The sequence below is a fragment of the Schistocerca piceifrons genome, chromosome 1 (assembly GCF_021461385.2).
Source record: "Schistocerca piceifrons isolate TAMUIC-IGC-003096 chromosome 1, iqSchPice1.1, whole genome shotgun sequence".
NCBI classification, from domain to species: Eukaryota; Metazoa; Arthropoda; class Insecta; order Orthoptera; family Acrididae; genus Schistocerca; species Schistocerca piceifrons.
In genome coordinates this window covers 1,233,144,653-1,233,158,903 of record NC_060138.1, presented here as the reverse complement: position 1 = coordinate 1,233,158,903, position 14,251 = coordinate 1,233,144,653, and the positions used below count along the sequence as shown (strand labels likewise).

The 14,251-nt window shown below is 37.5% G+C and overlaps 1 protein-coding gene across 1 annotated transcript in view; it reads right to left on the bottom strand.

Moving 5' to 3' along the window:
* The window catches only part of LOC124780123 (Down syndrome cell adhesion molecule-like protein Dscam2), a 372,570-nt gene that overhangs the window by 28,144 nt on the left and 330,175 nt on the right, over positions 1 to 14,251 (bottom strand). Inside the window, exon 29 of the mRNA XM_047253757.1 lies at positions 2,125 to 2,298. Coding sequence (XP_047109713.1) covers positions 2,125 to 2,298 — 174 coding nt within the window. The remainder of the gene's footprint in view (positions 1 to 2,124; positions 2,299 to 14,251) is intronic.

The window sequence follows — 14,251 nt, the reverse complement described above, 5'->3', positions numbered from 1 at the left end:
GATCACGTCTATTCAATGCCAACAGTGTAAACTGGGACAAAATGTACATGTCGATGTCGGGCACTTTCAATGCTCTCCAGTGACATTTGCCCATGTCCAAATTGGTCTTGTAGATCCCCTTCCATCTTTGGACAGCTGCAGATACCTGTTCACTGTAGCGGACACACAGTCAATGAGCAGAAGCAACAACCATTGAGCACATTTCTGCCGAGACAAAAGCAAAGCCTTCCCTTCATCGCTACTTGGGTAGCACAATTCCGTTGCCCCCTCCACATCACTACAAATCACGACTGAATCTATTCTGTTCCAAGAGTTGCCCAATTTATGTGGTTCTTAGAATCATTATATAGAAGCTACTATCCTGCCAGCATTGGGATGGTAGGAAGGTGGCTTCAGATGCTAAAGACAGCTCTCATTTGCCATTGTGAGAAATAGGTGGAGGCCTTTCCCTTGGTCCTTTCAGGCCTCTGCACAGTGCACAAGCCAGACATTGGAGCATCACTGGCATCACAGCCATCCCCAGTGGAACTGCCACATTTGGTGCAAGAGCTCTGAGATTAAGTGGCAAGGTCCAACAATGAAATGCTTCACTTCATGGTGAACATCCCATTTTCACTGACAGACATTTGGATTATTGCACTCACATTGCACTCTGCACAGATCTCATAAGATCACCACTCCAACTACCATACACTTGCTTCTTTCTGGTGTTCTGATGAGGAGACCACACCATGGAGACCTTGCAAAATGGTAAAACCACAACAGTCTCAACCAAGTGAGTCAAATCAGAGTAAGTCCTACCTTCATCCTTGCCAGACACCACACGTATGCTGCAGTCCTTACTGTGTCTGGAGACACCTGTGCCGAGCTCACTTGTGGTTATCACCCCTCTCCATCACCCAGCAGCCACATGTCACCACAGCCAGCAGCTGCACCAAACACCACAGCCAGCAGTTCACACAGGAGCCAGCCATCAAATAAACTTTAAACTTCCTTACATTCCATGTGCTCCGAATTATAAGGGGGCTGGGCTGTATGGGAATATTTGACCCAGCAATCAACCATAGTATGTGTTACTGCTGGTACAAAGTTGCTCTCAGTGCCTTGTTATTTTATGTTGTTTACAAAGAGCCTATTTTGCACAGTGAGTAATAAAAAGTAAGTCCATGTGTTTAAATGCTTGTACATAATTTTATGTGGTGTACAAATCTTACCCCAACTGATACTATGACAGTGCACATGTTGTTTCCTACTTTTCTGATATAACACATTTTTTTTAATTTTGGTATGAAATTGCAAACGTCCACTTAAGATAGCAATCATTTTCATGTTCAAAATAGGATACATCCTATGTTCTAAATACCATAATTACTCCAAAAATGGTAACTGGATTTTGAAGAGCAAAGCATCATTCAATTCACCTCTTTTAGGACTACAATGCAAGCAACAGAAATTACTATACCTATGTTTGAAAAAGTGAAGTTGTAATCTCCATAACTAATATAGCTGAAAACATGCTGTAGGTCATTCATGAGGACTTTCTCACAACTCATCAGGGTGAAAATTATAATATCATCCTTAATGGTTCTGAAAATATTAGTGTTGAACAGCTGTATGTAGTCTGATGTCACAAAGAATATATTTAGAGTAGTGACTGAAAATGTTTGTGTAGGTACTGCACATTATTCCCTCTTTACAGCAGCTCCTAAACCTAATTTCAACTGACAAATAGTGTTTCCTCACATTCCAGCATGAACCATTTAATTATATTTTAGATCTCAGTATACTATCTTTAGGTACAAGGTAATTGTTTTTACTGTGCTGGAGGGTAATACTGGCTAGCATTTAACACAGAAGCTCTGGGGTAACCACTGTAACAACTATCTTATAAACTTGTTGATCACACCATAAAAGTTACATTTCCTTGCTGTAACTGGTGGTACAGTCTGAGAATGTAGTGGGTTAATATGGCATGCTCATATTTTAATTATATGATGTAAAGATGGTTACTTCAGGATACATAACTTTCATTGCAAGTGAATCTACTACAAAAAAAAAAAAAAAAGACCCGTTACAGAAGGAAGAATACATAAATCTTATGGAGTGAATGTTTAACATACATACCGAGACTCCTAGAAGCAGCCGGTTTCGTAGGTACCCTATAGCTGCTTACTGCTGATGGGCTACCACTTGTGTCAGATTCTGAGTTATGACATGTGCTGGGCTTTCTGTGATGCTGCTTCATGTTGATATGCCTGCGCAGACTGGATGACAGTACTGATTCATGGCCGCTCCCTGCTGCAGAGAAATTTATTCTATCAGTGGAAGTCCGCCTCCATTAACTCTAACACAGTCTAACAATACGAGACAGTTATTACAATGCAGTGGCAACTTACATGATATGAACTGCTACAAAACGAAGTTTTAACAATAAATAACAATAAAAAAACTGTGGAAAGAATCTACAAAAAAATAGCAATAATAAAGAGAAGCCTACAAGACATGATAGATGACAGATCAAAAGAAAGGTTAGGATCTAACATCCTGTCAATGATGAGGACCTTAGGGACAGAGAAAAAGCTTGGATGGGAAAGGATATTGGCCATGTCCTCCAGAGAGGCACTAAATGAGTGCAGACGTTTTGAGATTTACATTACTGAAATATGCATATATGTATCATGCTAAAATTACTGCTCCCCTCGTGATGTATGTTAATGAGTAAACATGTAGAGTCACAGCATTATTCATGGTACTGATTCATGTTATATGGTGTTATTATGCAAACTCATGTTTCATTTACATATTGTAGGTATTTGTCTCTATTTGATTTTGTGCACTATGTTGAAGTTATTCGTTGGTATATGGGTGGCATTGGGAGCAGTAGCTGATGTTGTGACATCAGAGCAAGTGCAGAATACCTCATTGCCAACCACAGCTCCAAGGAGTACAGCAGACAGAAGATTCCTTGAAAATATTGTACATCATTTCTTTTTGAAGGGAGGTGCTATCACTTCAAAGTACTACCTTCTGGTTTATATGCATCTGTGTTTGCTTTTATACAAGTACTAAAAAAAGGTATAAGACAAGGTCAAAATCTCAGTTTGGCTAGGAGGAACTAAAATTCCTAGGATATATTATAAGACACAAAGTATAAGCCTGATCCAAGTTGGTTGGATACCAAATGAAAAAAAGAACACAAAAAAATTAAACAGAAAATATAATCATACTTAGGAATGATAGGATTTTTACCGTAAGTTCATGGCAAATTCAGTTTTGAACAGGTCAAATTTATTAGCATTAGTGAAAGAAAACACACACTGGAAATGGATGCAACAATGTGAAACAGAATTCAAAATAACTAAAGACAGATTCTTGCATGTGCAATTACTTACACAAACCACATTTTACGTAACCATTTCACTTAGCAGCAGATGCATCAAATTATGGTTTGGATTGTCAGATTTTCCAGCAAATTAATAATGAACATAGGTCAACAGCTTATGTGAGTAAAATGTTACTATAGCAAGAAAAGAATCATTCTATAAGGAGAAGGAAACATTAGCAATAGTATGGTGTTTTAAGAAATTTAAATATTTATTAGCTGGGAATGAGACAACAATACTTAGTAACCACAGTGCAATATCCTTTTTATTAGGAAGCAGATTATTACATAGCAGACTAAGATTATGGGTTTTATTTTTACAGCAATTTAAGTTTACTATAGAGTATATTGTAAAAGGTCACAACAACATTCAGTACCAGTACTAAATATGTTTTCATGATTACCAATGTATGGAACAGCCAGAAATATAAAAGTGTCTGCTTCCTATAAAATAATACAGTGAAACTTCAATTTTATAGTCTCTGATTTTACAGTTTTTGTGATTCCACACCATAAATTCATAGCCCCTGTGGAAAACCCATAAGATCAACGCTAAAAATTCCCTGATTTTATGTTTCTTCTTAGTATGGTTTACCTCAGTTCTACACTCTTGTTCAATGTCTTGCTTGACTTCCTCTGCTTTTTTCCTACTGACATTTGACTGTGACTGAAGGAGTTATAAAGCTGCACAGAAGACAGATGGTTCACACTGCAGGTGGTGGCAGAGTTAAGGGAATATTTTAGGCCATTGCAGAGACATGAGAGAGGAAATACTTACACAATCCATGAATGGCATTGCCAGCACAACTTGCAACATATAGTGTCACTGCACAGTTACAACACAACTACTGCTTGGTTGCAGCAACAATGGAAAAACAAGCCAGTTGATGCGAAGTGTTCCAAACCAAGCCAATACATGATGAAGGGGACCAGCTGCCACATTTTCTTGTGCCACTTATAACTTGGTCTCATCTTTTTGAGTGTACTGATGTCTGATGTACTGTAGTCAGCAATGAGATTGACCATCAACTATTAAATTCAAACACCGAGTCTCGAAGAATAAGCTTGGCCAGAATGTAGGAAACAATCATTACCAGTTAGTGAACTCTTATTTGTTGGCAACTTGTTACATCACCCAACAGCCGGCACAGCCACCATACCACACTACATAAGTTTACAGGCCTTAGCCTATAAAACATTTGAAATTCCTTAACACTGGATTGTTAACAGGCACAAAAGCTATAAATCAAAGTCAGTGTGAGGATCTCATTCTTCTCCTTCTACGTAAAAGTTTCAACAACAAGAAAGAAATTTCAAAATTTAACGTTATATAGTAGGCCTTCCAGGAAAAAAGTGAGTTTTTCCACTAATAATACTGCAGGGTATGTAAATGAAAAGACTATTGCTTTTCCTAATGATGTACAAGGTTAATGAGCCATTTCCCTCCACACCACTGCCATAAATTATACCTCAAAACAAGCAGTTTGAAGGTTTTTTCATTTTATGTTCTCCTCAAAAACAGCACAAATTTGCAGCCTAAACTGAAAACTGTGCAGTATGGTGAAAACTGCTGGATTACAACATCTTGGATGTTTATAATATCTCGGGTGTTTGTTTTCCATCTGCAGCCAGTAGCGGGTGATGTCACACTAATGCAGTGGGTTCTAACATACTGAGTGAAAAACAGCAAGGTTACTAGGCAGCTACTTCCAAAATATGGCTGATGTGATTGGTGTATAGTAAATGGAGTGACCTCAGCTTCCACTGAGGTTCCGTTTATATAGTAATACCCTGTACACCCTTCACTACCACGTATTAATTTTACTTACAGTAGTTGTGCTTGAAGCCTATCGACAGAATGCAGAATGTATTGTTCCTCTACCAACTACAGCCAACATTGGCTACTTCATCTGCTATGTGTGGCTCCACGATTAACAGGAGGTGTTCAGTGAACAGTTGTGCAACGGCTTGTTCGTCTTTGCTGGAGTCCTCAATTGTGTTTAATGTATTGTGATGGCAGATGTAATACCACAACATCTTGCGACCCTATATCCTATTTCAATCTCATCTCCACTCTCCTGAAGAGGGCGTATATATAATATTAGTAATTTACAATAATTTAAACTTTTGTTTTTGACAATTTTTACATTGGGCCTCAGCAGAAAATGGAATGAAGGAAACATGTTGAATTGAAAACTAATGTACCAGCATAATTTACACACAATACAAATTTTAGGAACATGGGAGGAACGATTTTGCTATTGTAATTATGGAGTAATTAATGATTAAAGTTACAATATTTCCAAGACATAGAGAGACAGCTATTTTTATGTTTTGAAACCAGAAAATGTTTGTATCCCTAAAAAAAATAAGACACAATGATTTTTCTGTCAGAATCAAGCATATCCTGTTTTAATTGGTGTTAATAAGTAGAACTGTAATTATCACCATATAGAAATGTAAAATTTTACTTGTACAAGAATTAATTAGCTGCATCTAGGTCTTTCATTCAGTAAAACTAATCACTCTGTTCACCTGAAAATGATAGCACGATTTTCAAAGAAGTCAGAAAAACACTATATGCAAATTAACAAAATATATTGTTGCAATGATAAAACATGTAATTTATAGTCTTAATAGAAACAGATTCTTTCTTGTATTTGTATGAAATTATTCACTTTTATGCTATGCAAATTTCTATGTAATTTGGGAAGATGTATGTAAAACCTTTATTTGTATACATGCAAAATTCAATATGTAACATCTACATCTACATCCATACTCCGCAAGCCACCTGACGGTGTGTGGCGGAGGGTACCCTGAGTACCTCTATCGGTTCTCCCTTCTATTCCAGTCTCGTATTGTTCGTGGAAAGAAGGATTGTCGGTATGCTTCTGTGTGGGCTCTAATCTCTCTGATTTTATCCTCATGGTCTCTTCGCGAGATATACGTAGGAGGGAGAAATATACTGCTTGACTCTTCGGTGAAGGTATGTTCTCGAAACTTTAACAAAAGCCCGTACCGAGCTACTGAGTGTCTCTCCTGCAGAGTCTTCCACTGGAGTTTATCTATCATCTCCGTAACGCTTTTGCGATTACCAAATGATCCTGTAACGAAGCGCGCTGCTCTCCGTTGGATCTTCTATATCTCTTCTATCAACCTATCTGGTACGGATCCCACACTGCTGAGCAGTATTCAAGCAGTGGGCGAACAAGTGTACTGTAACCTACTTCCTTTGTTTTTGGATTGCATTTCCTTAGGATTCTTCCAATGAATCTCAGTCTGGCATCTGCTTTACCAACGATCAACTTTATATGATCATTCCATTTTAAATCACTCCTAATGCGTACTCCCAGATAATTTATGGAATTAACTGCTTCCAGTTGCTGACCTTCTATTTTGTAGCTAAATGATAAGGGATCTATCTTTCTATGTATTCGCAGCACATTACACTTGTCTACATTGAGATTGAATTGCCAATCCCTGCACCATGCGTCAATTCGCTGCAGATCCTCCTGCATTTCAGTACAATTTTCGATTGTTACAACCTCTCAATACACCACTGCATCATCTGCAAAAAGCCTCAGTGAACTTCCGATGTCATCCACAAGGTCATTTATGTATATTGTGAATAGCAACGGTCCTATGACACTCCCCTGCGGCACACCTGAAATCACTCTTACTTCGGATGACTTCTCTCCGTTGAGAATGACATGCTGTGTTGTGTTATCTAGGAACTCTTCAATCCAATCACACAATTAGTCTGATAGTCCATATGCTCTTACTTTGTTCATTAAACGACTGTGGGGAACTGTATCGAACGCCTTGCGGAAGTCAAGAAACATGGCATCTACCTGTGAACCCGTATCTATGGCCCTCTGTGTCTCGTGGACGAATGACAATAATGGTATAAAACCATATAAATAGAGGTGATTTGTACGCTGCCATATTTCAATCTTAGACCAAATTTTGTATCAACAGTATGTAATCAGACTTTGTGAGTTTTACAATGTACGTTCGCCAATGAACACCTAGTGTGTGAAATAAAATCTATTGTAAACAGATAGCACTGAAACTTATTTCAACTATTACATGATTTCCATGTGACAATGCAGTAATATCAAAATGAAACTACAGCAGCATCAAGAAACAGTACCTCAGATTACACGAGTTATGTATAAAAATGGAGGAGAATATTTTTTATGCTGTATTGTGGTAAAACATGGTATACTGAACATTGTTTTTCTTGTGTTAAACGATACACATTGCAAACTTCACAAAAACATTTTCGTCTTGTTTTATTACACAGTCGGAGAGTTATAAATGTAATGGATTGCTGGGACAGAGAAACACTGGAATCACAGCAGGCTTAACTTTATTTCATATTCATTCGGATATGAAGGAAAACTTTTCCGTATACAGGTGCTTTCACAAAATTTGCTGTGTTTACACCAGAATAAGCAATGTGTTCAAAGCACAAACAGCGCACATTGGTAATACTGCAGAATGCTCCAGTTCAGCTACCCAACGCAACAAACACAGAAAAGTTTACAAGCAGTACACTAGAGGTTACAGCTCATGTATCACCAGAATATGCTGCGCCGCCATTGACTAGAGAAGAAAAACACCCTCCCCCATATTTTAAGCCACATCCACATTGCCAGTGGAAACACTTTTCAGTTGGAAACGTTGTTTCCTGCAGTGTTTTGCATCTGTTCCCAACTTTTTTCTTGTCTCTGTTTCTGTACACACTAGTAGGAAGCATTTCTCAGTGTATTTGCATCACCTGCAAAGCTATTTGTTGTATTGATTTTGTATTGTCTGCCACATCATGTCCAGAGGTGAGGAAGCAGAAATGCATGCTGCTGCATTATTAATACTTGAAGATTAACAAAAACAAAATGAAAGGCATCATCATCATTCTTTGTTCATTTATTTGTTTATCATTACTTTTGACCTGAAGACCATACAGCCTTTTCTCAGTATTTCAGAATTTCACAGAAGAAGGTTGCAGTTATCAAAAAATTCCATAATTGGTTTTAAAACTATGATATTATTTTGATGAGGGATAGTTTGTGTAGTACTTGGTAATGGTTGATAACATCAGATTAGTTACTGTACGAAATCAATTTGCTGCTTTGCACACAGTCATCATTGTCTGTGAGTGAAAACACACTATAGATGGACTGGTGGGAAAAACTTGCCACATATGGGAACTGAATAAGGAAGACAGCTCTAGATTCCATAATTTCATTTTGGTATCAACTAATCATTTTGAATTTCTGGCAAATATGGTATCAATATTTTTTTAAACAAAGACAAAAATTTCAGGAAAGGAATTGGTACCAGACATGCTGTTAGTCCCAGTTTTTTGGTAACGTGAGATTCATTCCAGAGCCTCAAGTATTCAGTTTGCATTTCGAAGCAAGCTAAGATAAATGACCTTATTTTCTTTTCTATGCAGTCTTTGTCAGTATTCTATCAGATGTAGCAGCAGTGTTGTGCAGTGGGTCTTGTGTTTCATTGCTATTCCTGAACTGCTTGCTTCATACATTCCACAAGCAACCCTCAGCCTTGTAGACAGATAACAACTCAACTGTCTGCTACCTCTTTCACTACACTTTTTTCAGAAAATCTTAATATAGCAAGGAAAGACAAAAAAATCTAACAACTCTACACAACAAATGATGCAATGCGACATATAAACATACACTAGTGCTGTATGGTGGTGACAGATTAGCTGCCCTGAATCATTGTTTCCTTTGGTCTGTACCAACATGGATACAGACAGATGTTTCTGTGCATTAAGAAAACGTGCTTCCAAACAGTGTCCCAGTCAAATATCTGGAAACATGTTTTGAAAGTATGTTTCAAGCTCAGTGTGTATGTGTCTTTAGATTCTGATGCCTTTCACCGTAATCCATAGTTTTCAGTTTAATTCGTCATGTTCATCAATTGTTGCTTTTTTCTGGGTGAGGAGAAGGAAAGAGTTCCCAAAAACTCATGTTTAAATCTGTGGTTGTAGCATGTTGGAAAATATCTTGATTACCTTGTACCCAGATATCAATTTCAATATTTTAATGAGTTTTTACTTGCTGTTACTTATCTGTGATTTTTTCAGAACCAATGAAATTCATTACCACAAATTATTGTACAAATACTGCACTGTACATTTAATTTTTCATTTATACAGATTGTAATTTACTGATGAGGATTACAATTTTTAACCACATATGCCAATTACATATTTTTTTTGCTCATATTTTGGGAGTTTTAAAGTTTTCCTCGATTCCGCATTTTCTTCAGTTTTGCATTTTTTAAAGTATCGGCCACATGAAAATGTAAAATAGGGGTATCACTGTAAAAACCACTGGGAGATAGGACAATTAGCAAACAATATAGCAACTAAGGTGAGAGAAGGATATTCTTGGGGGCTCATACTGAGAAAATTGAAAATACAAGATCACAAGAAGATGATAAGTGGAAAATACAAAAGTGTGTGTTATTCTATAAGAATAATAGAATGAACAACTGGGTGCTGTGCATGCCACAATCTTCAGTACATCTATTAGAATGGTACACACAACTGTGATGTGCACATTTCAGAACAAAGAAGTGTACATTGCACACACAAAATATTATTACTTTAAGAATATGTAGAGACAAGAAAAAAAATTACTTACAAGGGAAGCTCCCCATCGCACCCCCCTCAGATTTAGTTATAAGTTGGCACAGTGGGTGGGCCCTGAAAAACTGAACACAGATCAATTGAGAAAACAGGAAGAAGTTGTGTGGAACTATGAAAAAATAAGCAAAATATACAAACTGAGTAGTCCATGCGCAAGATAGGCAACATCAAGGAGAGTGTGAGCTCAGGAGCGCCGTGGTCCCGTGGTTGGCGTGAGCAGCTGCGGAATGAGAGGTCCTTCATTCAAGTCTTCCCTCGGGTGAAAAGTTTACTTTCTTTATTTTCGCAAAGTTATGATGTGTCCGTTCGTTGATTGACATCTCTGTTCACTGTAATAAGTTTAGTGTCTGTGTTTTGCGACCACACCGCAAAACAGTGCGATTAGTAGACGAAAGGATGTGCCTCTCCAATGGGAACCAAAAACATTTGATCGTAAGGTCATAGGTCAACTGATTCCTCCACAGGAAAACACGTCTCATATATTCTATACGACACTGGTGACGGCATGTGCGTCACATGACAGGAATATGTTGTCGACCCACCTAACTTGTACACTTGGCGAATGGGTAAAAAGATTCTTCTACCTTGCCCGATTTAGGTTTTCTTGTGGATGTGATAATCACTCCCAAAAAATTGATGAAAATATAAGCGTTTGTTACATAAACTGAAAATAAAAAGTTAAACTTTTCACTCGAGGGAAGGCTTGAACCAACGACCTTTCGTCCTGCAGCTGCTCACGCTAACCACGGGACCACGGCGCTCCTGGGCTCACACTCTCTTTGATGTTGCCTATCTGGTGCATGGACTACTCAGTTTGTATATTTTGCTTATTTTTTTCATAGTTCCACACAACTTCTTCCTGTTTTCTCGATTGATCTGTGTTCAGTTTTTCAAGGCCTATCCACTGTGCCAACTTATAACTAAATCTGAGGGGGGTGCGATGGGGAGGTTCCCTTGTTAGACACTATATTGTATGTCAGATGGTAGAATCAGCAACAAGTGGAACACATTCACTGTTATGCCCAATAATACCTAATGCCCCTGGGAGTTAGTGGCTGTGGACCACTAGCTAGAGGGTGGAGAGGGATGGCAGGCATTCTTGTGGTTGAATGATGGTCTAAGCTAGTAACATTATATCTGATGATGGAAGTTACAACCTGTGTGGTGATTCTAAATTAAGGGACCACTATTTTAAAAATATAGGGAAGCCCAGTAAACTTCTGTCTGATAATGGAGCACAACTGAGTGCCGGAAAATTCAGAGAACTGCTAGCATGCGAAAATGATACTCATATTTTAATATCCTGTTACCATACACAAGCTCATCCCACAAAAAGAATTAAGAGGGAACTAGGTAGATAATGCAGAATGTTATGGTATAATAGATATCCAATGTGGGTTGAGATGAACAAGGATCTTGAAGCAGTTTTAAACGAGTACCACATTCAGTTACAAAAATGTCACCTATCAAGGTAACAGGCAGTAAATTAGAAGGAGAACCATTACTGACATGGATTGATTGGCCAAAGGAGAACATATTAAAACAGGAAGTAGAAACTACTATTAAGGAATTGTTAACCAAAGAATGAGATAAAAAGGAGGTGGAGAATAGGAACACCAGTACAATTCAACAAACAGGCATTTTTGCAGCTGTAAGAGAAAGGAAAAATGCATATCTGATATTTTTGGAGACTATGGGACAGGCACTAATATACACTTATGCATAGTGGGTGAATACTGTACCCAATTTCTACCAGCTTTTCATTTTGTTGGTACAATAACGCTGTGTATCTGCCTTGGCTAAGAGACGGCAATAATATTGATATTGCATGATGTATGTGGGTGTTGACTTTAGGGTTAACCTTAACACACTATTTTAGGATGACCAGAGAACTAATCCATTTTGGTACCCTTAAAAGGGTTTACATCTGATGGAAGTGTTTTATGGTTTGTCTATAAGAGATGTGTAGAGTGACAGCCCTGGGAGGAAAACTGTTCAGATCTGGGGACCAATGTGTCCTTTAGTGCTTCCATAAGGGACCAGTTGTCAGTAATAAGATGCAAAGAAGCATAACTCCTTACCAAGTCTCTCTCCTACATTAAGCCATGTTCTAAGGCATCACTGTCCTTCCCTAAAATGATGTCCAGAATTCATATGGCCTTTCTGAATTAAAAATTTGTGTACTCTTGTATGATAAGATTTCTAGGGGAACATTTGCTTGATTATTGACATCTGTGAGAGTTTGTATTTGTCTACAGGGTGCATATAGTGAGTCTAGTTTATGTAAGTTTTATAGTGTCACATGTCCCCAGATGATTCCTATTCTGTTTAGTGAATATCAGATGTACTGACATATGTTACTATTCTTTGTGTCTAAGAGGAAAAGGACACAAGTACCAGCCAGTTTACTCATGCTCATTAACCAAGGTGACATATATCTAAGGATTATTAGTGCATAACATCCTCACAAACTCTTGAAGTTTCTTGCAGACAAATTGCCAGTCTACGATAATAAGTCTCTATCAGATTCTTGCAAGTCTCTGGATATCTAAATCAGTAACTACTCCTTCCACTACCCTCCTTAGTGGCTAACTGTAATAGCTGACCTGGACATTTTGATGAAGATATCATTATCATTTTATGCAATAAACTCGGTTAACTCAATCAGTAAAAGTTACGGGGATTCACTTATGACAAACATAAAGTTACACATTAGTTATAATTATGAAAAAAAGGAGAACTTTTTTGCTAAGATCACAATGAAAGAGGATTCTATGATTTACTTCTTTTTAAGGTTGTAGATCTAGGAATTAAGATGTTACATATATAAAAAAGAAACCTATAATGAATGTGGTAGTTTATGTAGTTTTACAAACACAAAAATTAGTTATGTTCACTTATTAATAAGGGCGGCAGATGAAAGGGTGCAGAAATTTTGAGTCTTAAAATCCTGAAATATGCACAAATGTACGAGTATCACACTAAAATTACTGCTCCCTTGATGACATATATGACTGAGTAAATGTGTACAGTTAAAGCATTATTTCTGGTACTGATTCATGTCATATGACATTATTCTGCAAATACATATTGCAAGTAATTGTCTCTGTTTGGTATTGTGCACATTCTGTTTGAGGTATTATTGGAAGGTGACACTGGAGCACAGCACCTGATGATGTGACATCAGAGCAAGTGCAGAGAGACCTCATCACCAACCGCAGCCGCAAGGTATACACCAGACAGAAGATTGCTTGAAGCTTAATGGAATATACTGAAGTAAAGACAATCAAGCTTGGATGTACAGTTTTAAGCAGTCTCTTGTCTGAAGTCTCTAGATGGACCTGTTTTATGGTAACATCACAAGAGACATTGTATGTTCTGTAACTGACACTAAAAAGAAGGTAATTTGTTAACAAGAACTCCAGTCTACTGATTTAAGTAGAATGAGTAAATAACTGTTTTCTGTGGTGTACTATGGTTCAAGAGCTTGTAATGGTTACCTAGTGGTAGATATTGTTAATTGCCATAATCGCACTATTTCACTCCCATTTACGGAGCTTGTTAGCACTTGATGTTAGGTTGGCGCCATTAAAATGCATTGTAGTAATCCCTACTGCTTGTTGGATCGCTGCTGTGTCTCGATGCTGATGCTGGCTCTAAATCTGGTTGTCTAGGGTTAAAAACATGAGGTCCCGTGTTTTTTATGTGCTTTTGATGATAAAGAATGAGCGAAACCAACAAATATGAAAACTTCAAATATTTATTACTCTGGTGGCCATCTTAATTCCACTGTCCACCAAAGACCATGACACAACACAAAGTAGTACTTCCTTTACATGTTCTTTGCATTGTTTATCCACCTCAAACAATAACACACAAACACACTTTACCAAAGTGACATTCCGACTGCGCCCCCGACCCTTCTTGCTGCTTGTATTTATAACATTGTCAAAGAACTACTAAAAAGAGATATAGTTTATAAGTCACATGTACATCTGTTATCATAATTTGTGCAGAAAAGTTATTAATTTGCATCGAGTGGCATAATTTAACATGTTATTAAAATGACAGACAGATTTGTTGACTTGACAGAATAATTCTTTGTTACAAAAAGGCCATTTTTTAGAAGTTTGTCAATTGACTTCTCTAATTTGCATAAATAAGTAAATAACATGAATTAT